The sequence below is a fragment of the Pygocentrus nattereri genome, chromosome 10 (genome assembly GCF_015220715.1).
Source record: "Pygocentrus nattereri isolate fPygNat1 chromosome 10, fPygNat1.pri, whole genome shotgun sequence".
NCBI classification, from domain to species: Eukaryota; Metazoa; Chordata; class Actinopteri; order Characiformes; family Serrasalmidae; genus Pygocentrus; species Pygocentrus nattereri.
This window is the reverse complement of record NC_051220.1, coordinates 14,683,440-14,710,739: the sequence shown is the minus strand read 5'-3', so window position 1 is coordinate 14,710,739 and position 27,300 is coordinate 14,683,440. Positions and strand designations below refer to the sequence as shown.

Below are 27,300 nucleotides of genomic sequence, written 5' to 3'. Positions count from 1 at the left end.
GAGAGCAGAGAATCCCAGACGACCCTGTCCCCCGCAACTTCCTACAGCTCATTCCTGTGGACGCCATGCCGCTCCCAGGCCAACTTGGAGATATAATCCCTCCAGCGGGTCCTAGGATGACCCTGGGGTCTTGTCCCGGTCGGCTGTGCCTGGTACACCCCCACCGGGATGCGTCCAGGGGGCATCCAGATCAGATGCCTGAACCACCTCAGCTGGCTCCTCTCAATACAGAGGAGTAGCGGCTCTACTCTGAGCTCCATCCAGATGACCGAGCTCTACACTCTTTCAAATAGCGTGTAGCCCACCACCCTACAAAGAAAGCTCATTTCCGCCGCTTGTATTCACAATCTCGTTCTTTCGGTCATTACCCACAGCTCATGACCATAGGTGAGGGTCGGGATGTGGACCGACTGGTAAATGGAGAGCTTTGCCTTTTTGGCTCAGCTCCCTCGCCTGGTGGCCGGGCAGCCCATGTAACCCGGCCGGGCTCAGCCCGAAGAGGCAATGTGGGGAGACCATGTGGGCCCACCACCTGCAAGGTCCAGTGTGGCGGAGCGGTGCAGTGCCGTATAGGCAGTGGGAGATTGCAGGGAGGCCCTCGGTGGCCTAGGCCCCTGTGACAGAAACTGGCTCTTGGTATGTGGAATGTAACCTCACTGGGGGAAGGAGTCGGAGCTTGTGCAGGAGTTTGAGAGGTACCAACTATATATAGTTGGCCTCACCTACACCCACAGTGTCGGATCTGGAACCAAACTGGATAGGGGTTGGTCCCTCTCCTACTCAGGGGTTGCACAGGGTGAGAAGTGCCGGGCGGGTGTGGGGATACTCATGAGTCCACGGCTGGCGACCATGCAGTTGGACGAGAGGGTCGCTTCAAATGTGAATTAAAATCGTGGAGGGGAAAACTCTGACTGTTGCTAATGCACCAAACAACAGGTCAGAGTATTCAGCCTTCTTGGAGCAGGTGGGCTGGATTCTGGAAAGGGTCCCGCCTACAGACTCAGTCTTACTGGGAGACTTCAATGCTCACGTTGGCATTGACTGGGAGACCTGGAGAGGCGCGATTGGGAAGAATGGCCTGCCTGATTTAAACCCGAATGGTGAATTGTTATTGGACTTCTGTGCCAGGCATGGATTGTCCATAACGAACACAAAGTTCAAACACCAGGATGTTCTGTTCATAAGTGTACATGGAACGAGAGCTCCTTGGGGCAAAGGTCAGTGATTGACTTTGTTGTCATTTCATCTGACTTGGGACCATATGTTCTGGACACTCAGGTGAACAGAGCTGGCAGGGATGAGTGATGGTCAGACCCGGTAGGCCCAAGTGAATAGTGAGGATGGAAAAAGACTTTTGTTCGGCCTCACAGAGGTTCTGGACAACTGTCCGGTGACTCGGGGTAGCTGCGCCCAAGCTATATTCGGCAGGGGTGCAGAAACTCTGACTTCAAATGAGGATATTGTCAGTCGGTGGAACTCCTTAATCCAGGAGACGTGCCTCCCTCATGGGATTCGGGGCTGGGGTCTTCTGGTGTGTCAAGTTCTATTTCCCTGGTGGAGGTCCTCAGTGGCAAGGCACCGGGGGTGTATGAGATTTGTCAGGAGATGCTTAAGGCTCTGAATATTGTGGGCCTGTTGTGGCTAACATGCCTCTGTAATATTGCATGGACCTTGGGAACATTTCCCTTGGACTGGCAGACCTGGGTGATGTTTTCTGTTTTTAAAAAAGGGGAACTGGAGGGTGTGTGCCAACTTTCAGATTCCATCCCGGCCGTGGAACAATGGACCAGCTTTTCACCCTCTCACAGACTGTTAAGGGGGCATGGGAGTTTGTCAACCCAGTCTACATGTGTTTTGTGGACATAAGAAGGCTTATGACCGTGTTGCCCGAGATACCTTGTGGGAGGTCCTCCAGGAGTATGGGCTACTACTCCAGGCCAGTACTCCCGGAGGGAGAGCTGTGTTCGTATACTCGGCATTAAGTCGGAAAAATGGGTCAACTCAGTAGACAAGAGTTCAGCTTCCTTTATTATAAGGCCTTAAAATTACATTTCCCATATGACACCCAACATTTGAATGTAGCTTATGAAATATGAAAGTTATGAAGAATGTGGTGAAGTGCGTTTTGGAACCATGCAGTTGGAAGGAGTTGAAAAGGTTAAAACAATCATGTCAGTTTTGCTAAAGAGGATTGTGCATCGCAACAACTCTAAATTAAATCTCTAAAATCTAGTGACTCTCAGGCTGTCTGCATTAAAGTAATTGAAAATGTTACAAAGTGAGTTATGTGTGTGTGTGTGTGTGTATGTGTATGTACACACCCATATATAAACCCCAATTCCAATGAAGTTGGGACATTGTGTAAAACATAAATAAAACAGAATAAAATTATTTGCAAATCCTTTTTGACCTATGTTCAATTGAATACACTACAAAGACAAGATTTTTAATGTTCAAACGGATAAACTTTATTGTTTTTTGCAAATATTCACTCATTTTGAATTTGATGCCTGCAACGTGTTCCAAAGAAGTTGGGATAGGGGCATGTTTACCACTTTGTTACATCACCTTTCCTTTTAACAACACTCAATAAGCATTTGCGAACTGAGGATTGTTGAAGCTTTGTAGGTGGAATTCTTTCCCATTCTTGCTTGATGTACAACTTCAGTTGCTCAACAGTCCAGGGTCTCTGTTGTCATATTTTGCGCTTCATAATGCGCCACATATTTTCAATGGGAGACAGGTCTGGATTGCAGGTAGGCCAGCCAGCCTACCCAGAGTACCCGGACTCTTTTACTAAGAAACCACACTGTTGTAACACGTGCAGAATGTGGCTTGGCATTGTCTTGCTGAAATAAGCAGGGACGTCCCTGAAAAAGACATTGCTTGGATGGCAGCATATGTTGCTCCAAAACCTGTATGTACCTTTCAGCATTAATGGTGTCTTCACAGATGTGCAAGTTGCTCATGCCATGGGCGCTAACACACCCCCCCCACCATCAGGTATTGCTTTCTTTTGAACTGATAACAATCTGGACAGTCCTTTTCCTCTTTGGCCCGGAGGACACAACGTCCATGATTTCCAAAAACAATTTGAAATGTGGACTCGTCAGACCACAGGACACTTTTCCACTTTGCGCCAGTCCATCTTAGATGAGCTCGGGTCCAGAGAAGCCGGCAGAGTTTCTGGGTGTTCTTAATATATGGCTTTCACTTTGCATGGCAAACTTTTAACTTGCACTTGTAGATGGGGTGGCGAACTGTGTTCACTGACAATGGTTTTCCTGAGCCCATGTGGTAATATCCGTTACAGAATGATGTCGGTTTTAAATGCAGTGCCACCTGAGGGATCGAAGGTCATGGGCATTCAATGTTGGTTTTCTGCCTTGCTGCTTACTTGCAGAGATTTCTCCAGATTCTCTGAATCTTTTGATGATATTATGGATGGTAGATGATGAAATCCCTAAATTCCTTGCAATTGCACATTGAGAAACATTGTTCTTAAACTGTTGGACTGTTTATTCATGCATTTGTTCACAAAGTGGTGAACCTCACCACATCCTTGCTTGTGAACGACTGAGACTTTAAGGGATGCTCCCTTTATACCCACTCACATGTTTCCAATTAACCTGTTCACCTGTGGAATGTTCCAAACAAGTGTTTTTGTGCATTCCTCAACTTTCTCAGTCTTTTGTTGCCTCTGTCCCAACTTCTTTAGAACATGTTGCAGGCATCAAACTCAAAATGAGTGAATATTTGCATGCATATATATATATATATATATATATATATATATATATATATATATATATATATATATATATATATGTAACTACCATTGTTGCATATTCATTACATATGACAATGGTAGCATTGTCTGATACATTCAAAGTATCTTCCTGTTCCTGTTGTGGAAATTACAGTAGCCTACCTATTTCTTCTAACAGTCTTTGTCTGGTGGGTGTGGGCCCAAACTGAGCAGTTGCAAACGCTCCGCATGTTCAACGTGCTTTCAGTAACCAACTGTCGGACACAGTCATGTTGGCCCCATACTAAGAGCAGCCAATAAAAAATAATACATTTGCATACATTCAGATGTTAAACATTGTTTACAGCATGGTTGTTGCTATGCAGCTAGCCACTGTTCCTCATCATTTGTGGTAGCCACTCCTAATGACAAGGCAATGTAATCAGTCAAGTTGAAAATATAATAAATTTTAAATTTGGTACCCTGCCATTAGAGCAGAAATTAGAGATTGCACATTTGGGACCACACCAGCCAGAGGATTTCACTCTGGAAAGGACAAAAGCATGGCTTTTGAGGCTAGCTGTGAGGGTAGGTAAAACACTCTCCTGCTGTCCTTGCCTGTCGTTGCTATGCTGCCGGTTGAATTCACTCATGGATTGGTGGACTTTGAGAGAGAGGTTTTTGTCATAGGCGAGTCATTTTGCTTTATTACAAGGCGTGTTATGTAATGCGATGCTGTATAGGTTTTATTAGATGTAATGCTGTTATCCTATCACTCATATTCATATTTCCACTTCCACTCTGTGCTGTGCCATGTTGCGCTATTTTGTGAATGTGTGATTTCACTAATGGAGTGTGGTTGAATTAGGTTTGTGTCTAGTTTCACTGATTTAGCTCCTGCTTTCTTTGCCACTGTGTACATCACAAATGAGCTTGAACCTATAATGGTCAATTAGACTAAAATACACTAATAAGAGGATTACTATATGGTGACAGGAAGCTTGCTTACAACTACAAAATATGCCTGTATTAGCGGAGCTTCTTGTTTGAAATGTTAGGATTGTGTAGTAAGTTACTTTATCTAAAATGTTAGCTAAATGGTGTGTTTAAAATTATGACATGTCTAATATTTCATAGCAATATTGCTACAGCAGTAACTTGGGACTGAAGCTATAACAAATGAACAGTTCCTAAGTTCGTAATCTTATCCTAAGTCCAGATAGGAAAATAGTATTACAGAAGCATCCTAACTAGACAAAATTCCCAAATTGCTATCCTAACTTTAGGACATGACTTGAGTACTGTAACCTTCCTTTAACTAACCAGGCAAGTCATATTAAGAACACATTCTTATCTACAGTGATGGCAAGCAGAAAAAAAGTACTTGAGATACAACTATAATTATAATTAACAATTACACCACAGAACTAAAAAAAAAAAAAAAACACAGTATAAACCGGCCTCCTGTGCTGATCACCCTCAACATGGCCTTACCACTCTATGTAGTGTAGAAGAGAATGCATGTGTAACTCTACAGATAGAGAGCTTGATTTGAAAGGTGAGAAAAGAAGGGTTGGTTTTACTCAATATGTCGTCGATCTAATAGTGCTGTGGGTGGGTCCTTGAGACAAATTACAGATGTGTTAATTGTAACAATCCAGGAACTCTGCTCTCAAAAACACTGCCGGTTAATACTGATATTAATACAACCAAGTAATAAACTAAACTGAATATGTACATTTTTTTGGTAGGATAACTGTTGTTGTTGCTATTCATCATCATTATTATTATTATTATTATTATTATTATTACTATTACTACTACTACTACTACTACTACTACTACTGCTACTGCTAAGTCAAATTGGTAGCATTTCATTGGAGAGCTATTCGTACAAAGGATTGGTTTAGAATTGGTAAATGGTTATTAGTTAGGTCCTGAACACCTTAAATATCATCAATCAAATAAAAAATTTCAAATCAAATTTATTTGTATAGCACTTTTTGCAACTGTTGTCACAAAGCAGCTTCACAGAATTCCAGAAAAGACAGTTTTAACATGAATGTAAAAACCCCCAGGTGAGCAAGCCAGGGGCGACAGTGGCAAGGAAAAACTCCCTTAGAACTGAGGAAGAAACCTTGGGAGGAACCAAGGCTCACAAGGCGGGACCCATCCTCCTCTAGTCAATCTACCTACAAATGATTACACTACTATTATTATATTATATTAATAGCAGTAGTATTAGTAGTAGTAATAGGTAGGAGTCTATGAAAACTTGTGTAGTGTAGAGTGGGCAGCTAGTCCAAGGCAGGTGGCAATAGCTGGGGCATGGGCAGCTGGTCTGAACTGGGTAGCAGGAGAGCTCGTCAGTCAGTCGTCTTTCAGTGTCTGGTTGGACATGTGGGTGGTCATTCACTTAGATGAAATTAGTATTGTTCTGTTCGTTTATATGTAAAACAGGGAATGTGAACATTTCCAGAGTGTGGCTAATGACTCTGGCAAATCTGATTAAAACAGCTTAACTAAAAGGAGATAACCAGAAGGACACACAGACACAAGAGCACTCACAGTTTGGCATCCCTCCGCTCCACCGTCCACAAACCTGAGCGACTGAGCGGCGGGACGACAGCACCAGCGTCTCAGTTTACTATAATTCCCTGTGCCCGTGGACCCCTGGATCTGCCGCCTTTATCTAAGGGGGAACACTAACTACCAAAAGCTAAACTTAACAAGCAAGTTTTCAGCCTAGATTTGAAGATTGAGACTGTGTCTGAGTCCCGAACATTCTATGGAAGATCATTCCAGAGTTTGAGGATTTTATAAAATTTATAAATTCTAGGAACTATTAATAAGCCAGCACTCTGTGATCTGAGTAGTCGTGATGGATCGTAATAGGAAATAAGGTCTTGCAGGTAATCAGGAACGAGCCCATGTAGGGCTTTATATGTCAATAAAATAATTTTATAATCAATATGGATTTTAACAGGCAGCCAATGAAGTGATGATGGCACTGGACTGATATGATCAAATTTTCTAGTTTTAGTGAGGACCCTGGCTGCAGCATTTTGGACTAGTTGAAGTTTGCTTAGATTCCTGCTCATACATCCTGACAGTAGTGCATGTACTGGTTTCTGCGTCACACAGGGATAAGGCATTGCTTATCTTGGCAATGTTGCAAAGATGCAAAAAAGCTGTCCTAGTGATGCTGCCTATGTGTTGATCGAATGATAAATCTGAATCAATTATGACGCCAAGATTTTTTGCTGCTGACCCAGGTGTAACTGGAAAGTCAGCAAGATTTAAAATTGCATCTGATAATTCATTTCTTGCCAATTTTGGACCCAGAAGGAGAACCTCTGATTTGTTACTGTTTAGTAGGAGGAAGTTACGTAACATCCAGCTTTTTTCACGTCTTTTACACAGTCCTCTATTTTCTTTAATCTGTATTTGTCATCAGGCTTGGCTGATATGTACAGTTGCATATCGTCTGCGTAACATTGTAAGTTAATGCCATGGTTACTTATAACTGTGCCTAACGGTGACATGTATAGTGTAAATAATAATGGTCCTAAAATAGAACTGATAACATTCTCTTAGGTAAGATTTGAACCACAATAGGGCTGTCCCTGTGATTTCAACCATGTATTCTAAACTTTCTAGGAGAATATTGTGGTTTATTGTATTGAAAGCTGCACTGAGGTCAAGTAGCACTAACAGGGATACGTAGCCTTGATCAGAGGCAATAAGATGATCATTAGTTATCTTAACTAGAGCTGTCTCACTGCTGTGATGTGGCCTTTTTGATGTGGGAATTTTTTATACATGTGGTTCTTAAGTAGATATGAACTAAGTTGTTGGGCCACTGCTTTTTCTAAGATCTTTGCTATAAATGGTAAGTTAGAAATAGGCCTGTAATTAGACAGTACGCTAACATCAAGATTTGGTTTCTTGATCAGAGGTTTGATAACTGCTTGTTTAAAAGCTTTGGGTACATGGCCAGGCTAAGGAACAAGTTTACTATAGTTAAAAGAGGGTTTATAATAACTGGTAGTACTTCTTTGAGTAATTTTGAGGGAATTGCATCAAGTGTTCAGGTTGTGCAATTTGCAGAGGGCATAATCTTCTCTAGTTCTAGCTGTGGGAGTGGGTAAAAAGTTTCCAGCCTTTCTTCAACAACTGTGCTTTGTTTGATATCAGCCACGTCAGATGACAGTCAAGTTGGATTTAATACTGTGGATTGAATTTGTTGTCTAATATTTTCAATTTTATTATTAAAGAAGTCCATAAAAACTTCACTGGTGAGAGTTGCCGGAATTTGTGGTTCAGTACCTGCCTGATTTTTTTGTGATTCTGGAAACCACACTAAACAGTACTCTAAGATTGTATTTATTATTCTCGATCAGCAAGGCCAGATATGCTAAGTGAGCTTTAGTGAGAGCATTTCTATACTCAATAAGGCTGTCCTTCCAGGCAGAGTGGAGCACTTCCAGCTTGGTTTGTTGCCATTTCCACTCTAGTTTCCACACTGTTTCTTTTAAGGTACGGGTTTTATCGTTGTACCGTGGGGCAAGCTTTTTCTGTCTTATCCTTTTTATTTTAAGTGGAGCCACATTTTCTAAAGTGGATCGAAAGGTATTTTCTAAATAATCTGTTAGTAAATCTAACTCCATTTGTTCTGATGGAGTGGAGACTGGGGTTGATAGTTCTGGAAGGTTTTCTGTGAATTGTAGGGCAGTAAAATGTTTTATTGAGCGCTTTGTAGAATAGTGAGGGGACGTACATATATTATAGTTAAGACGTATCTTATATGAAATTAGGTAATGGTCGGAGATTGCTGAGGTTTGCGGTAAGATATTAAGCCTGTCTATGTTAAGACCTAGTGTCAAAACTATATCTCTAAAGTGTGTCTACAGTAGTGTGTAGGCCCTGTTACATTTTGGGTAATACCAGCAGAGTCTAGAATAGAAGTAAATGCCTTTTTAGTGGGTCATCTGCCTTTTCAAAGTGGATATAAAAATCTCCTACAATTATTACTTTATCATTGCACACAGCTACGTTTGCAGCGAAATCACTAAATTCCTTTAAAAATTCAGAGTAGGGTGTAGTGTAGGGTGGTCTGTAAATGTTAAATAATGAAAATGCATTCTTTTTTGTGACTGGATTTTGAATGGAAAGGACCTCAAAAGAAGTGAAGGTGTCACATTATTTCTGAATAATATCTAGGGTATTTTGGTAGATTACACATACTCCACCTCCCTTGCCTAATAATCTTGGCCTATGTACATAATTATAGTCTACATGGGTGGCTTCATTTAGTGCTGAATGTTCATCTGGTCTAACCCATGTTTCAGTTAGACAGAAAATGTCAAATTTATGATCACTTATAATTTCATTTACGATGACTGCTTTTGAGTTTAGTGATCTTATATTGAGTAATCCAAACTTTAGATCTGAGGTGTTGGTGCTATCATCTGAATATGGATACATGTTGATTAGGCTGTTGAAACGGGCTGATTGAGTTTTTCTACAATTAAATTTAGTTTTAATTCGGGGCAAAGACACAGTCTCAATAAAGTTGAACCTGGGTGATGCCTCAAGGTGGTTCACAGATGGTCGGTTTAGCCCTAAAGGAGTAGCTAATTTCATGTGTCGAACAATTGAGTCTCCTATAACCAGGCATTTTTAACATGCTCCTAAGCAGGTGCTTCACTGAGCGGGGCAAACTTGTTTGACACAGGAATAGGAGGAGCGTTGTGTTCCAGTGGGCTAGCTTTGGCCTCAGCTTTAGCATTAGCCTTAGTTTTCCAGCTATGTCGCTGAGACGTCACCCATTCACCCCGCTGTGAGGGCTCTAATGCTGGAGTCGAGGGGCTTCTAACTCTCCCTAAGGCACACAGAGCTGCTAGCAGTGAATCTTGCTGTCTGTCCCTTAATAAACCCTGCATGCGCACCTCTAGCTGGTCCACCTTCTCCACCAGAGAGCTAACTAGCTGACACTTAGCACAAACACAGCCACTATCATGAGATCACTAGAGATGGAAAACGGGGTTAAACTAAATATGCCACACTCTGAGCAGACAAAACAACCAGCAGAAGCCATATTTCAGGTACTTACTGCTTTTGGTTGATTTAGGAGCTTATACCAGAAAACGTTGCTGCAATGACACACTCTCACTTGCTTGCAGTGATGTGCATTTGAATACCTTAGTGTCACTGCTGGACTGAGAACCAAAACCAAACCAAATATATCCAACCAATAGCTTTCTGTGGGAAGTGTCCTGTGACCACTGATGAAGGACTAGAGGATAATTAACACAAACGGTAGCAACAGATGAGCTACTATCTCTGATGTTACATTTAAAAGGTATACCAACAAGGTAGGTGTGTCTAATCAAGTGGACAGTGAGTGGACCCAGTGTTTAAACACTGCAGCAGCACTCTATCTGCAAGTCTTAGCATTTCCCAAAAGTTTGTCAAAATAGCAATGGGGCAAAAAAAAATTTTTTTTTAACCCCAAAACCTGAAATGTTCAAACTAATTCTTGTACATACAGCCTATTATTATTTAGAAAACATAAAATAAACCCAGACTCCACATAATGTATAAGGCAGATGTCAAATGCTTTGTTAAACTTTTTCAAACTTTGCTTCTCTACAGTGTGGAGCGCTACGACCCCAGCAAAGATGCCTGGGAAATGGTATCACCCATGGCCAATAAAAGGATAAATTTTGGAGTGGGAGTCATGTTAGGGTTCATATTTGTGGTTGGAGGACACAATGGTGTATCACATCTGTCCAGCATCGAAAGATATGACCCCCACCAGAACCAGTGGACAGCATGTCGACCCATGAATGAACCTCGCACAGGTAAGCTGTGTCAATTAAACGGATATGTGTCCTTAAAGTTTCCATCCACCTAGTTTATTTGGATGCAATGGGAACATTTTCACAACATACAACCCCCAATTCCAGAAAAGTTGGGACACTGTGCAGAATGTAAATTAAAAACAGAATGCAAAGGAATTCAAGGAAAATACTACAACAAACACATATCAAATGTTGAAACTGAAAATTGACATTGTTTTTTGGAAAGTATATGCCCATTTTGAATTTGATGCCAACAACACATTTCAAAATAGTTGGGACAGGAGCATGTTTACTACTGTGTTTCATCATGTTTTCCCATTCTCGTTTTATATACAGGATTTCAGTTGCTCAACAGTTCGGGGGCTTATTTGTTGTATTTTTCCAAATGTTTTCAATGGGTGACAGATCTGTACTGCTGGCAGGCCATTTTAACACCCAGACTGTTTTACTATAGAGTCGTGCTGTTATAATACATGCAAAATGTGGTTTGACATGGTCTTGCTGAAATAATCAAAGCCATATATATATATATATATATATATATATATATATATATATATATACACACACAATACACGTGTGTGTATATACAGTGGCAAGAAAAAGTATGTGAACCTCTTGAAATTTTATGGTTTTCTGCATTAACTTGTCATAAAATGTGATCTGATCCTCATCCAAGTCAAGCATATCGACAAATATAATGTGCCCAAAATAATAACACAAAATATTTTTTAACCTTCATATCTTCATTGAGAACAACAATGAAAACATTATAGTGCTAGTGGATAAAGTATGTGAACCCTTGAGTTAATGATCTCAAAAAAGCTAATTGGAGTCATACCTGGATTCTTGTTAAGAAAATGAGTTTGGAGGTGTGTACTAGAGCTACTTTGACTGATAAAAACCACTTAGACTTTTTGAGTTTGCTCCACACAAGAAGGATATGCGTATGTAAGCCATGCCTCGCCAAAAAGAGCTTTCAGAGGATCTACGATCAAAAATTGTTGCTTTACATAAAGCTGGAAAGGGTTACAAAGCAATTTCAAAGACTTTAGAAATTCACCAGTCTACAGTAAGGCAAACAATCTACAAATGGAGACAATTTGAGACTGTGGCTATTCTGCCAAGAAGTGGGCGCCCAGTCAAAAATGACCCCAAGAGCACAACGGAGACTTATCAATGAGGTAAAGAAACAACCCCGAGTGACAGCCAAAGATATGAAGGCGGCATTGATGCAGGCTAACATCTGTGTTCATGAATCTACAGTTCGTAAAACTTTGAACAAGCAGGGTGTCTATGGCAGGACATCACGAAGGAAGCCGCTGCTTACTAAAAAGAACATTGCTGCACGCCTGAATTTTGCGAAAGAGCACATTGACACTTCACAACGGTACTGGCAAAATGTTTTGTGGACAGATGAAACTAAGATTGAACTATTTGGAAAGAACACGCAGCGATACATCTGGCATAAAAAAGGCACTGCACATCACCATAAAAATATCATCCCAACCGTCAAGTATGGTGGAGGGAACATCATGATTTGGGCCTGCTTTGCTGCATCAGGGCCTGGTCAGCTTACAGTCATTGAGGGGAAGATGAATTCCCAAGTGTATTAAAAAATTCTACAGTATAATGTGAGAGAGTCTGTACACCAGCTGAAACTCTATAGAAGTTGGGTGATGCAACAGGACAATGACCCAAAACCCTGGAGCAAGTCCACAACAGAATGGCTTATGAAAAACAAAATCCGCCTTTTGGAGTGGCCAAGTCAGAGCCCAGATCTCAACCCTGTAGAGATGCTATGGATTGACTTGAAGAGAGCTGTACACATGAGGCATCCAAGGAACATGACAGAGCTAAAGCAGTTCTGCCAGGAAGAATGGGCTAAAATTCCTCCTGAACGATGTGCAGGTCTGATCCACAGCTACAGGAAACGCCTGGTTGAGGTTATTGCTGCCAAGGGAGGGTCAACCAGCTATTAATTCCAAGGGTTCACATACTTTTTCCACTATCATTTTAAATGTTGAATGAGTGTGTTCAATAAAGTCCTGAAAGAAAATGTATTTTTGTGCGTTCTTATTTTGGGCACATTATATTTGTCGATATGCTTGACTTGGATGAGGATCAGATCACATTTTATGACAAGTCAATGCAGAAGACCATAAAATTTCAAGAGGTTCACATACTTTTTCTTGCCACTGTATGTATATATGTGTGTGTGTGTGTATATGTATATATATATATATATATATATATATATATATATATATATATATATATATATATATATATATATATATATATATATATGTGTGTATGCATGCGTGTGTGTATGTATGTATGTATATATATATATATATATATATATATATATATATATATATATATATATATATATATATATATTATACACAATACACACGTGTGTATTGTGTATGTATGTATGTATATATGTATGTATATATATGTGTATGTATATTGTATGTGTGTGTGTGTGTGTGTATGTATATATATATATATATATATATATATATATATATATATATATATATATATATATATACATATACATAAACACACACACACATTATATATATATATATATATATATATATATATATATATATATATATATATATATATACGTGTGTGTGTGTGTGTGTATATATATACACTGCTCAAAAAAAATAAAGGGAACACTCAAATAACGCATCCTAGATCTGAATGAATGAAATATTCTCATTGAATACTTTGTTCGGTACAAAGTTGAATGTGCTGACAACAAAATCGCACAAAAATCATCAATGGAATCTAATTTATTAACCAGTGGAGGCCTGGATTTGGAGTCGCACACAAAATTAAAGTGGAAAAACACTACAGGCTGATCCAACTTATATTGTCCTTAAAACAAGTCAAAATGAGGCTCAGTATTGTGTGTGGCCTCCATGTGCCTGTATGACCTCCCTACAACGCCTGGGCATGCTCCTGATAAGGTGGCGGATGGTCTCCTGAGGGATCTCCTTCCAGACCTGGACTAAAGCATCCCCCAACTCCTGGACAGTGGTGCAACGTGGCGTTGGTGGATGGAGCGAGACATGATGTCCCAGATGTACTGAATCGGATCTAGGATGTGTTATTTGAGTGTTCCCTTTATTTTTTTGAGCAGTGTGTGTGTGTGTGTGTGTGTGTGTGTGTGTGTGTGTATGTATGTATGTATATATATGTATATGTGTATATATATATATATATATATATATATATATATATATATATATATATATATATATATATATATATAAATAATGTAATATATGGATATATATATGTATAATGATGTAATATATGGATGTTAAACTGTGCAACACTGCAGTTTTTTCTCTGTTGAAATAGTGCCATGCAGAAATATGAGAATTTTAACTGATTTAATGGGAAGTACATTTTTTAAAGATTGGTTATGTTTGTAGGTATTTTTTTCTAAATACTGAATGAATCACCCTTTCATGCTATGATGTGTTTTCTGGACTTCTGACTAAAGCAGTATTTGCTTCTTTTGCTTATTTTCAGGGGTTGGCTCTGCTGTTGTGGACAACTACCTCTATGTGGTCGGTGGTCATTCTGGGTCATCATACCTGAACACAGTGCAGCGCTATGATCCTATCTCGGACAGCTGGCTAGACTCCAGTGGCATGATGTACTGCCGCTGTAACTTTGGCCTGACTGCCCTTTGACCCTAGGCACCTCTGTAATCTGTGTAGGATACTGTGTAAGAGAAGAGAGACAAAAATTGTTCGCATTTCTTTTGTCTACTCCCAATTCTTCTTTGGAACTATGTTCCTCAGGAGGTGCCATTATAGATTTTAGGGTTCACAGTAGTAGCAGGAGTAAGACTGGAAAAGAGCTTGGATAATGAGTCACAGCTTCACAGCTGTAGGGATTCTGCAAAGCACTAGACAGAGGATGACAGGAAAAGTCTATCCATTTTTGGTTGTGTAGTTGGAAATGACAGTTACTATCTTTTTTTTTTTGTAACCTTAGACAAAAAGGTTACAAGCAGATTTTTTCTGTTTCTTTTATTTTCGGGTCAATGTCTGTCTATATGTATGCATGTCACAGAAAGTGTGTGTGTGTGTGTGTGTGTGTGTGTGTGTGTGTGTGTGTGTGTGTGTGTGTGTGTGTGTGTGTGTGTTTGTTTGTGCGCGTGCATGCGCGTGTGCACATGCGCTCAGGCACGTTGATGAACTCTTTGGAAGGGTTTGAAATGTCTCTATCTAAAGTGCTTCAAAAAAGTGAAAAAATTATTCTCACTTAAAAGGGCTGCCTTTCTTTCTCTTACACTTAGTTTGACTTAACAATGTAGAATATATCCTCTAGTGCATTGCCTGTAAATGTTATCTGCACTGAGTTACTGAGTAAGGGATGCGAGTAGACGTGCATTGACTGAATACACCAGTCAAGCATAACATTATAACCATCTCTTTGTTTCTATGCTCATTGTCCATTTTATCAGCTCCACTTACTGTATAGGTGCACTGTGTAGTAAGAACAGGGTAAAAGGGGGCTAACAAAGTATGCAGTCTGTAATTGTAGAACTGCAAAGTGCACCTATTTAGTAAGTGGAGCTGATAAAATGGACCATGAGTGTAGAAACAAGGAGGTGGTCATAAATTTGCCTGATAGGTGTATATTCGTGTTCCACTTTGGTCTCTAAAGAAATCTTCCAAGTTCTGCACAGCTCTTCTCTTCCTTGGTAGCTGTAGAACAGTCTTTTATTTTGGTTTTTTTTTTCTTTTAAACCAGTACAAACATCCTATCAATTTTTCCAATTTTTGTTCCCAGCCTTTCAATTTTCAGCACTGAATGTGACCATGGCTTTTTTTCTTTCTTAGCCATTGGAAAGGTGTGGGAGGTTTAGAAAAATGCCATTGGTGCTAGTTAACAATTCGGGTTTTTGTAAGTGTTGTCTTGCAGTGTGTGTGTTTTTTTTTTTTTTTTTTTTTTTTTTTTTTTTTTTTTTTTTTAGCTGTTACATGTTAACAGCATATTAGCTGTTATTCCTTTCAATGTTGGGATGAATATGCTCTGACAAGTTGCCCTGCCCAATGATCTATTTATGTTTATCTGTGCGTCAAAAGCAAATTTCTCAAAATTTCATAACATAATGAACCGATTTTAATATCTGTGTTTACTAGCTTATTAACTTAGTAAGACAAATACCTAATCATGAATAAGCTTGGTCTAAGTGACTTATGATAGTGGATGTGAGAACGGATGGTAAAATGTAATTGATTCATATACATAGAAATGATTATGCATTGAACATTTTAAAATAACCACCTTCTGAAACACAATTTGAGAAGTTTCATAACACAATCCAAATTAGAACTATTCACTTTTTCATATCAGTTTATGAATTGAAGAGAAAGTTTAGTGTAAACAGACAAAGTGATCCAAGGTTTCTAATGATAATGTACTTTACATGAATAAAAGTCAGATTTTTAGTAGCCAAAGAACAGGTTTTTGAATTTAAAAAAATCATAATGGAATTAAGTAGATACAAGACGTTTTTGCACCTTACGCTGTCTGATGCATCACTTCTATTGTTCTTTTACAGAGACAGCCAATGCTAGCACTTATTAAGAGACATTTAATTTATTTACATTAATGTATAACATTCCTCTTTGTTTTCATGTTAAACATTTGACAAGGAGCATTAAGGGTTGTGTATTTCATGTCATCAGAGTCCAATTTCCCAGACCCAAACTAATCGTAGACTTGAATTTGGGTTAGATGATTATAAATGTGTCACAGAAATCTTTTTGAGAACAGCTTCTAGTCTATTTCAGCTCTTAGAAAACTGTTCAGTATGTGCAAAGGTAGATTAAGCAACACAAGACTCAACAACGCAGGTTTTCAAAAATTATATACATCATATTTCATTAGCATAAGAAAGCCACTGCTTCTAATACAACTTTATGATGATAATTTTGCAGTTGCTCATTTGACAAATTCCTTAAGAAATACACTACATGGCCAAGAGTATGTTGACACCTGTACATCTCACCCATGTAAGATTGTTTCCCATCGCATTCCAAAACCACTGAAATTGATTACAGCCTCCACTCTCACAGAAGACTTTCCACAACATTTTGGAGTGTGTCTGTAGGAATATGTACCCATTCAGTCAACAAGAAGGCCTGGCTCACAGTTGATGTTCCAGTTCATCCCAAAGGTGATTAGTGGGGTTGAGGTCAGTGCTGTTTTCTGGCCACTGGAGTTCCACCACACCACACAAATCTCGCTTTGTGTACAGGAGCACACTAATGCACCAGGAGCTAAGGGCCGAGGACAACGCCTGAAAAACAGCCGGAGATCATTAGGATAGATAGGTAGCTTTCTCCTGATGCCAGATAGTGAAGTGTAATTGATCACTCCAGTGAACACATTTCCACAGCTTCAGAGTCCTGTTGAGCTTCAGAGACAGTTGTACTGTCAGTGTTTGTATGTGGCAATTACAAGGCTATTTGCTTAATTGTATCCACCTCATAGCAATACATGTGACTGAAAGATCTGAACTGAATAATCAGGATGGGTGTCCTCATAGTTTTGGCTATAAAGTGTATGTTCTAAAATGTAGTTATAGTATAAAAAATTGTGCCATTTTTGACAGTTTTATTAAGGGCTTATATGTTCTAAAACTTCTTGAATGAATCTTATATCACTGGTGTAAAGGCTCAAGTTGATTATGGATCAAGTATGACAAACTTGTCATAGAGGCATGAGATCGAACATGCTAATGCATTGGGTGATTTTTGCACATTTGGTTAATACGGAGCTCTTCATTGCACTTAAGTCATTTGATACGTTGAGTTGAAGACATTTAGTCAATGCAATAAGATCATTATCCCTTTTGTAATGTCCTCTCCTGATTGCCAAGACTGCTGTGACTGCAATATGTGACTTGTGTTTTTTCTTCTAGGATTTCAGGATGCTAGGCTAAATTTATTTCATATGTTATTGAACATTTTTTCCTATATTCTGAATCAGTTTTTGCCTTAAGAATATAGTTTGTTGCTGACAGAGTAGAAATTAATGTAAAGGACCCTATGTTTGAATAAACTACCTAATTTTTTGTGATCATGGCCACAAAAATGAATAAATTATTTAGTTTTGTTACACAAGGTAGCACTGAAACAAAGAAGCAAAACATTTATTGGTTAGTTATGATTCCATGTTCATTATTCAGTCTTGCAAATTATGATCTGTCAGTAGGAACATAATGTAAAGCATATAATTTTTTTAGAGTAAAGTAAGGAATATGAAGACATTTGTCTTGGTTTAGCAATAAATAGTGCTGTTATTTGTCCATGAGTAATAATGACTTTCTATACATTTTTTTGAACTACAATTATTGGCAATGTATTCAAACATACAGCTGTTGTTCAAGGCAGATTTATATCATAAATTGATTTGGTCATGAAGGCGCAAATAATAGATATGTGATAAATTGTAATAACAATGTTAAAAGTCATACTTTTTCATTGGTCAGAAGGTTAGAGCATTTAAAAGCTAGAATATCACGCTGGCGTGGTTTTGCATTTGTCATTCTTTGTTGAAATGTGTTGTTTGTTGCATGCAATAATGACAATTTTAGTGATGTTTCTCTGAGATGGTTTCATTAGTTCTTTTTTCACTGCCCAAAAGAAACACCAATGGCCATATATGTATCTTGTATAATCAGCAACGTGAAACTGCAAAGGAAAGGGATGTATGTACATGGAAACCTTTTTTTTTTTTTTTTTTTTCCCCCTGATCATGGCCTAACTACTCTCTTGCCACCACTCTCACCAAAGTGCTTGTTTCATGAGGGAACAAATCAAGGGTTTTATGAGGGAACAAATCAAGATCAGCGTTGGGCTCTGATTTTGTCCTGCTGTCTTTAGAGTTCTTTGAAACTGATGTCAATATTACTCACCCAGTTTGTTTTTGTCCATTTTTCATGGGTGTGTCAGACTCCTTTCTGAAGTGAGGTGATTATCTTTTTTTTAACCTGTGGATTGTTACTGGACATGATAAGAAAAACTTAAGACCAGGGGCGCCCAGCCCAGGTCCTGATGATCCACCACCCTGCAAAGTTCAGCACCAACCCTAATCTGACACACCTGATTCAGTTAATGAAAGTCTGGCTGTGTCCAAAATCAAATACTACCATACTAAATAGTATGTAAAAATAATATAGTAAAAGTGCATTCATGAGCCAGGTATATTGAAACTAATCTCTTTAGGGTGGAAGATCAACAGCACAAGGGTTGGGTGCCCTTGCCTTTGAAAATAGATGCAGTATTTATTTTTTACAATTTTACAAGCACTGAGAGAGGATATGTTTTTGCCTGTTAATTTATCTGTGTGGTGCAGTTGTATCCAGTCCAAAAATAAACACCTGCCTTTAACGGCTACCAGATTTTGTTCTTGGTTGCATTTACAAGTTAATAGTACTTATGAGACTCTTAAATATCATTCCAATTTTAAAAAATTCATGTAAATTAAAACATTATGATTGATGACCAATGTAAACAACCACTTTGTTTTAAAATATATATTTTAGAGCTGGCTGGGTCAGCTCTGCCCCTCACTACACACACTAGGCTGCTGTCCCTGTTGCAGATGAACCTCTCTGTCAGCCATGGCAAAACTAACAAAGAACTGCAAAATATGCAGAAAACACATACAAAGAATGGATTAGCATGGGGAATACATTGAGCGTTTAGGAACATGGGAACATGTTGAAATTGCGTTAGTGGAACTATTTAACTGCATGCATTGCTTCAGCTTCCCACACCCTCCTCCACAGATTTTAACTTCCGACAGTATGAAAAGTTCCAGCTCAGGCCAGGCACTACAACTCCAATATCTGTACAACTCCGCCTGCTGTTTCGGGGTTGGACTGCAATTTCCCTCATCTACAGCTTTCAGGCATACATACCGTCCATCCCAGAGGATCCCCCACATCACGCTGAGTTGGTTCAGTTATGCTCTTATCAGTGGCACAGTAGGGAAGAAAATGAACTAGAGGAAGCTGAAGTAGGCACACAGAGTAGTGATGGAGAGAAAGATGAGTGCACTCTGAAGACTACCACATGTTATGGCCCATGCAATAAGGAACTTAGACATTTTGGTTAAGGCAGTGGAAAAGCTGATGTGGCCAGACCCCCCACCTCCTCTGACATCCATGTTAGTGGGTGCCTGTTTCCATGGATGGGCTATCACCAACCCTCACATTCTAGACTTCTCCTTTGCTCTTCAGGTTTCACCACAGATGGGCTGGAGGTTAGGGAACCAGCTGTATGGCAAAGGTCACCGTTTTGATCCCCAGACTTGACGGTACAAAACTGAAGTGCTCTTGAGCAAGGCACCTAACCCCCAACTGCTCCCTGGGTGCAGAAGATAGGGCTGCCTACTGCACTGGACAACTCACTAGTGTGTATATGGTGTTTCACTGCACAAATGGGTTAAATGTGGAGGTGAAATTTCCCTGTTGTGGGATTAATAAGGGTCACTTAAATCTTAAAGATGATCAAGGGCAAAACTTTTACAGACATGTTCTCCCATCCAAGCCTGGCATGGTCTACAATCAACATAGCACTGGATCTTGGTTACCTGGTTGTGCCACCCTTGGAAAAGTCTGTAGCTCGTCATCTATCCACCTGCCACCTCACTGAAGCCTCAACTTCCATCCAAAGCTTGCAGGCTTACTGCCATGTTGCCTAGCAGTTTACTGCCTGAAATGTCTTGTAAAGCAGCTATGCAGTCAGCAGCAATTTTGAATAACATAACTATCCTACAAGCATATCAGGCTTATCTGCTTTGGTACCTAGAAAGTCAAACCAACCCAGAAATGAGCAGAGAGCTACAGAAGGCTCCTGATTTTTCCCTGCACATGTGGTCAGGTGCATGGCCCAGGACTCATAGAAGGAAGCCCAGGAAGGATCATAGGGTTTTCAGTTGTCACACAGTGACATTTATGGATGACACTAACGAAAAATGACCAAGAGGGAGAAGAACCCTCTACTCACTTCTCCCATCATGGTCTCTGGCTTGTTTGAACTGTTGCACAAGACATTGCCCATAAATTTGAGATGCAGCAGAAGGACTCAGTACTATAACGCCCTGTTGGGCCTACAATCTGTCCTCTGTTCGCAAGTCAGTCCCTGCCAATCAGTGGAAGAGGCTGGCATCACCACCCCTTCCTTCCTACTCTAGCCCCAATGTGCCACACACATGAGCGGGGGTACAATGCCACTGCAAACCTGAGTGTCTCCTATGAAGCAGCACACATGTAGTCAGAGATATTCACTCCACATCAGGCACGCACACTGAAGAGGAAAGTGGTACTTCTGAGTGTTTTGTCAATGACAGCTGCAAAGCTTATGCATACATCAAGCATATCAGTGTTACAGGGACCCTTGCCAGCAAAAGCCATAAAGCTCTTGTACAAACCAAGCACAGCCTTTATTACTCCCATACTGTCTGCAAAAACATATTTTTAATATATCACAGTGCCCCATAATTCCTTTGTCCACTCAGCTCCTTGAGCAGTACAGACAGTTCAAAGCATATGAGCCTGATGGGGCATCAGTCTCCATTACTGCACTAACAGTTTGCCCAATATGGATACAGTCCTTCCCACCTCTGAAAAGAGAGTAGACCTAACCTAAACAAAAAAAGTGGAAATGCTTGTGTGCTCTCTCCTCTTGGATTCTAAATATTACTTGAAAATTAAATTAGATTAAGTGACCCTTATTAGTCCCACAATGGGGAAATTTCACCTCCGCATTTAACCCATCCATGAAGTGAAACACCACATACACACTAATGAACACACACACACACACACACACACACACACACACACACACACACACACAAGGGGCAGTGTGCACACTTGCCCAGAGCAGTGGGCAGCCCAATCCACAGCGCCAGGGGAGCAGTTGGGGGTTAGGTGTCTTGCTCAAGGACATCTCAGTCATGTGCTGGGGATCAAACCAGTGACCTTCCGGTCACGAGGCTGGATCCCTAACCTCCAGCCCACGACTGCCCCCAAAGGACGAGCTAGAATCTTCTGATCCGTAGTCAGACGCGTTATCCATTGCGCCACTGGCCCTCCCAGTTTGCCAGCAAGCCTTCCAGGGTTTGCTGGTGTCACACAAATGTGTCAATCCTAGCAGAGCTTTGTCTAAAGCAGTAGATATGCTCCCTTTTAGAAAAAAAACACCTTCGCCTGATAGAGAACGGGGAAATTTCATACATGTTCAGTATGGTTAATGGAAAATAAAGCTTCGTTCCTGCCATCTGGTGGAACTGAGAGGTTGGTGCAGGAGTTTTTTTTCCCCATTTCATTTTTATGCTTCTTTCTTTGTATAAGGAGTGACTGATTAGTTCATATTCCAATCTTTCCACTCCCTGTAGTTTTAGTTTTGCATGCAATTAGTGTGGTATGCCTGGTAGGGACGATAAAAGTTCTGGTGTTAGAATTTACCTCACTTCCAATTTTAGGCAGACACATAAAGTGCAGCTGTATGTTTTGAGTGACTAACCTCAGCTTTCTGGCTTGTCCAAGGGTGGTTGAGTATGATTGGAGGTTAAACAGTGGATCGAGGCCTGGTTGTCTGCAGGCTACTGTTTTCCCTCAGGTTTTCTTTTATAGATATTTATGAGATATTTGCACTGAACTGCCTATTTTAGGGTATTTTTGTACTATTTCAAGATTTGCTGTCCAGATGCCGATTTATATTATTTTTATATCTATATTTTGGAATAATATTTGCACTTGATTGCCTGTCTATTTATTACAGAGCATGTGGGTTAAATGATCATTGCAGTGGGTCACTAAAGCCATAATTATAGTATTTTTCCTTTTTTCTTTTCTTCTGTTTTGTGCTCTTGATGTGTACAATTTCATCCCTCAGATTTCTGCTGAGATTATTTATATTTTGGTTTTGTGACAGGGTGTGCAGTTAGTTTGTGGTGTTTCGTTTGTTGTGGTGATATAAATATATACATATATTTTTGAAGTGCAATTTTGGTTGTATTGGCTTATTTATATTTGAGGGTGTATTGATTTTGTATACTTCTGAGCACTGGGTTTTTTATACTTAAGCCTGTGCTAATTAAGGCTAGTGTTCATGCCTCTTATTTTACACACTTGTTGCTCTTCATGGCTATATTGTGAATTTTGTGGACAGCTCTACTTAACTTTTATTAATAAATAAATTGTAAATATTGTGGAACAGCTCTGTCTAACTAATTTATTTTAGTATTGTAGTGTGGGCCCCCTATGTTATGTATGAACCTGAGAGATGTCCTACCAATACTTACCACCAGGGGGGGCGGACCGCATAGGGATTCTAAATGTAACCATAGCCACCATATAGTCGAATAAACTAGGGAGTGATCCAACAAGAAGTTGTCCTTCGTGCTCTGTGTGTCGAGTAATAATGTTTACTTAGTTACACTATAAGGGAGCAACATAACACCCAGTAAATTGGGGTGGCGTAGTCTGGGTATGTGTTACAAGAAATACTTTCTGATTCCAAAAAAGATGGATGCCTGAGGCCAATCCTGGATCTCAGGATCCTGAACAAAAACGCTGAGAAACATGCCTTTTCTCATAGTTACACACTATCACCTCTCCAGATCAATTACACAAGCAAAATATTTCATCAAAGTAGATCTGAAGGATGCTTTTTTCCACATCATATATTAGAGAAGCACAGGAAGTGTCTCAGGTTCTTCATTCTTCCCTTCAGCCTGACATTAACCCCCTGCACTTTTACAGCATGTGAATGTTCCTGGTTTTATGGCAGTGGCAGCAGTAGTGCCTCTGGGCTCATTACTTCTCCAAAGGTGATTCATGCCAACATGTGCATGCAAAAGTGGACTGACACCGCTCACTTAGAATCACAGCATGGTGCCACTCCAGTGTGGTGTCATGGATGAGTCAGAAGAGGGCACATCTCTGGTGACACTCCAGATTGTAACAAAGATTAATGCTTCTTTTATGGGTTGGGGAGTGGTATACGAGGGTCGCATAGCAAAAGGGAGGTGAAAAGTGTACAATGATGTGTAACACATAAATACACTAGAGCTAGATGCCTCTCTGTTTTGCAGAGTCTCCACACAGGAAATTTATGAGGCAGCATCTTGGGCCTCACCTTCATGCAATATTGTTTTTTTAAGCATGACAGCCTTGTCTTTTCCACACGGTGTGCTCGAAGCAGCCAGACGTTTGTGAGTATTAATTTAGGGCAGTGAGGCATTCTTGTGTATTTATAACTTTAATCAGTGAGTGTGAAGTGTAATCTGTAGAAACATTTTTGTCGCCTCTTTGATCAGGAAGGCTGTGCATTGTGACCACTGAGGTTGGTAGTAGACAGTTTAGGACAGCAAGATGCCTGGTTCGAAATTAAGTAAAATGGATGAGTTGCCCTACAGAACGAGTGTGTTTGGGGTTATTATACATCTCAAAGGGGAGGGGCCTAGGCCACTGCCATGGTTCAATGACTGCCTGCCTAAGGCTAAGATATCATTTCGCTGGTGAAAAGATTTAAACATTCAGTGGTGCTGCCTGAAGACAGGATTATAGCATAGTAAGAACTCTCGTTCTTCATTCGTAAATCCAGGGTTTGCGGGATAATCAGTATTTCAAGTGTGGACCAGAGTTTTGACTCAGAGTTTCTTCTGAGAATCACCCACATCACAATACCATTGTATGATTTCATCCAAGAAGAGTAATTGTGATTTTCCAGCAGGCAGAACAGTAGCTGAACTTGAAATCTCTGGCTTTGACCTGTATATCGCCCAGCAGCATGCCATAGATGCTTAAGCCTCCCCAGCCCGAGTCCTTAAGCCTGCTATAAGCCTAGAGCGATGTTGTGATGTTTGAGCAGGAGTTGGAGGAGGTGCAAACCCCGTGGGCGTAAGGGCTGTAAAGGTGCAGCCAGGCCAGCTGCACCACAACTGTTGGCTGCCGCTGAGCTTCCTGATGTGCCTGCCACCGAGGACCTCTCAGCACGCCCGCCTGCCTCTGAAGATGTCGGTGCAGCCTCTGTATCTCCTGTTCTTACACTTGTCTCCTGATCTTACACTAGTCATGTACTGGTGCCGGCTTCCAGAACTGTTACTTCCTCTGAGCTGGTTCTCTGTGCAGGTCATGTGCTGGCTTCTCATCGTGTTTCAGTGTCTGCTTCCAGAGTTTCTGTGCCCTGATCGCTTCTTGTTCATACTGCCCGGCTGCCGTTGCAATCCACTGACCAACCTGAGAACATTCAGTCCTGTGTCTAGACAATATTTTAAACCAGGTTTTGTTTCTGTTCCTGTGTCTGTTAGATTATTTGTGCTGTTTTTGAGCACATTTCTAGATGTTTATCTGTCCGTGTTTGTCCATGTTTCTTTTATTCAGTCCCATGCCCAGTTTATTTGAAGGTCCCAGTCTAGTGTCCTGTCCCCTGCGTTTCATGCTTTTTCTGATATCTCATCCTACCCAGCTCCCACATCAGATGGCCTTTGTTATTTGCATCTTGGGAGCTGAGCATTAGTAGTTAGGGGTTCTGTCTGATCATTAAATGGAAATGAGCAAGTGCACTCAGTCAGACCTTAATCATGAAGGTTGAACATGTGGTAAATAGACTGCTACTATATTGTGTCAAATTGGCTTCAAGCCCAAAGTGTGATTTTGTCTATGTAAGGACTTCACATTTCCCCTTCTTTCGGTTTGTTGCAAAATACAATTTAGAGGTAATTTCAGACTCTCCAAAAGACAAGTAGAGGTCTGTAGAGAATGATGAAGCCACATTACCATCCAAATGTTATCATAATAATAATAACAATAAACACAATAAACTTTTTTCTCTTGCTTACTATATAGGATCTGATAAACACCCTCGACCCTGTTTGTATTAATCCACAGCAGAGAAAATTGCCACTGGCAAAGAGTGTTCTAGCCGGTCTATGGACTCTGTTGAACCAGGAGTCTTACAGGGGTATAGCAGACTGATTCAATGTCACAAAATCCACTCTTGCCAAACATCTTCCAGAGTTTTATACTCTGGTAAATACACACATGACACACCACATTTCCTGGCCAGTAGGACAAACCCTGCAAAATTCTATGTTAGGTTTTCAAGCAGCTGGATTTCCAAACACTATCTATGGAGTAGATGGATGCCACATTTGTATTCAGAAGCCACACTGTGACAACCTCCTGCCATATATATTTTTTATATTATTCTTTATTTATCGTATTTGTGTTTTTCCATAACAAAAACCCACCAGACAAAATAAAATAAAGGGGGATACTGCATACAAAAATAAACAAATAAACTTAAATTAAAAAAAAGGTCACATTACATATTCTGTAACTACCCAATCACAACATATAGTGCAGGCTACATAAATTTGTCAGAGGGCCATAAGTGGTTCCCATAGTTTCTGAAAGATGTCTCCTTTATCTTTTAGACAGTACGTAAGCTGTTCCAGTTGCAATGTGTCATTCATAGTTTTTTTGAACAGACTGAGTGTTGGAGGCTGTGTTGTCCTCACTGCAGTGTAGCGACTGAGGCTATCCAACAAGTTAAACTCTGATGCAAAAACCAGGAGTCTGTACTGTAGTTAACATTTCACTGTTGTTTACTGAAGAATCCAGTATTACATGGCAGAGTGAAAACTGCAACAAAACAAGGTTTGACTGTTTTTAACATAAAGTTCAGCTTCACATGAAGTCTCATGAAATATCCTTGTAAATACATGTAAATAAAAACGATCTTTTAAACGATTTATTACCTTCTCTTTCAACTTTAAACTTAACTTATTCTATCAATTATTTAACTTAACAATTAATTTTACTTACGACTTTGCTTCTAGCATCGTTCACGGTCAAGAATTCTTAACTGTTCTCAACAGATAGAAACTGAGTGGGAAGTAACTGATGACAAGGCAGGAAGTGGTAAGCAAGTTACAGGAAATTGTGTCAAAATAAAAGGTCCTATTATTTCTCAATGTGTCATTATAAAAGTCTATATATATATATATGTATATATATATATATATATATATATATATATATATATATATATATCGCCCTAATGGCAACACACTCCCCGTCTGACCACTGTGAGGTCACTACACTAGCATGAACATTAAACTCAACTAAGAACTACAACTGAAACATCAGTCCTTGCGAAGAAGCAAAACAGTTTCGGTCACTGGTCTAAGGTAAGTCTTTGATTGTCCTTGGTTTGCTGTCTTTAATTCCACCTTACGGACTCTTCCATCTGGTCCTGGAATAGCCTTTGTGACCACTGCCAAAGGCCAGTTGTTGCGTGCAGCTTGGTTGTCTTTGAGGAGGATGATGTCACCGTCTTGCAGGTTCTGATGGGACCTTGTCCATTTCTTGCGGCTTTGTAAGGTCGACAGGTACACTTGTCTCCAACGCTTCCAGAACAAGTTGGATAATGCTTGTACTTGTCTCCACTGCTTAGTGAGGAGGTCTCTGTCTGTGAAGTCACCTGGAGGTGGTGGGACTCTGACTTTCTGCGTTAACAGCATCGATGGTGTGAGGATGAATGGATTCTCTGGAACATTCGATACTGGAACTAGTGGTCTTGCATTCAGAATTGCTGTCACTTCTGCCAT

The 27,300-nt window shown here is 40.1% G+C and overlaps 1 protein-coding gene across 2 annotated transcripts in view; it reads left to right on the top strand.

The window, feature by feature from the left end:
* Positions 1 to 15,584, top strand: part of LOC108436997 (kelch-like protein 28) — a 35,706-nt gene extending 20,122 nt beyond the window's left edge. For both annotated transcript variants that reach the window (XM_017713797.2, XM_017713796.2), the window contains exons 5-6: positions 10,406 to 10,614; positions 14,179 to 15,584. In XM_017713797.2, coding sequence (XP_017569286.1) covers positions 10,406 to 10,614; positions 14,179 to 14,342 — 373 coding nt within the window. In that variant the 3' untranslated portion in view covers positions 14,343 to 15,584. The remainder of the gene's footprint in view (positions 1 to 10,405; positions 10,615 to 14,178) is intronic.
* Positions 15,585 to 27,300: the final 11,716 nt, after the last annotated feature.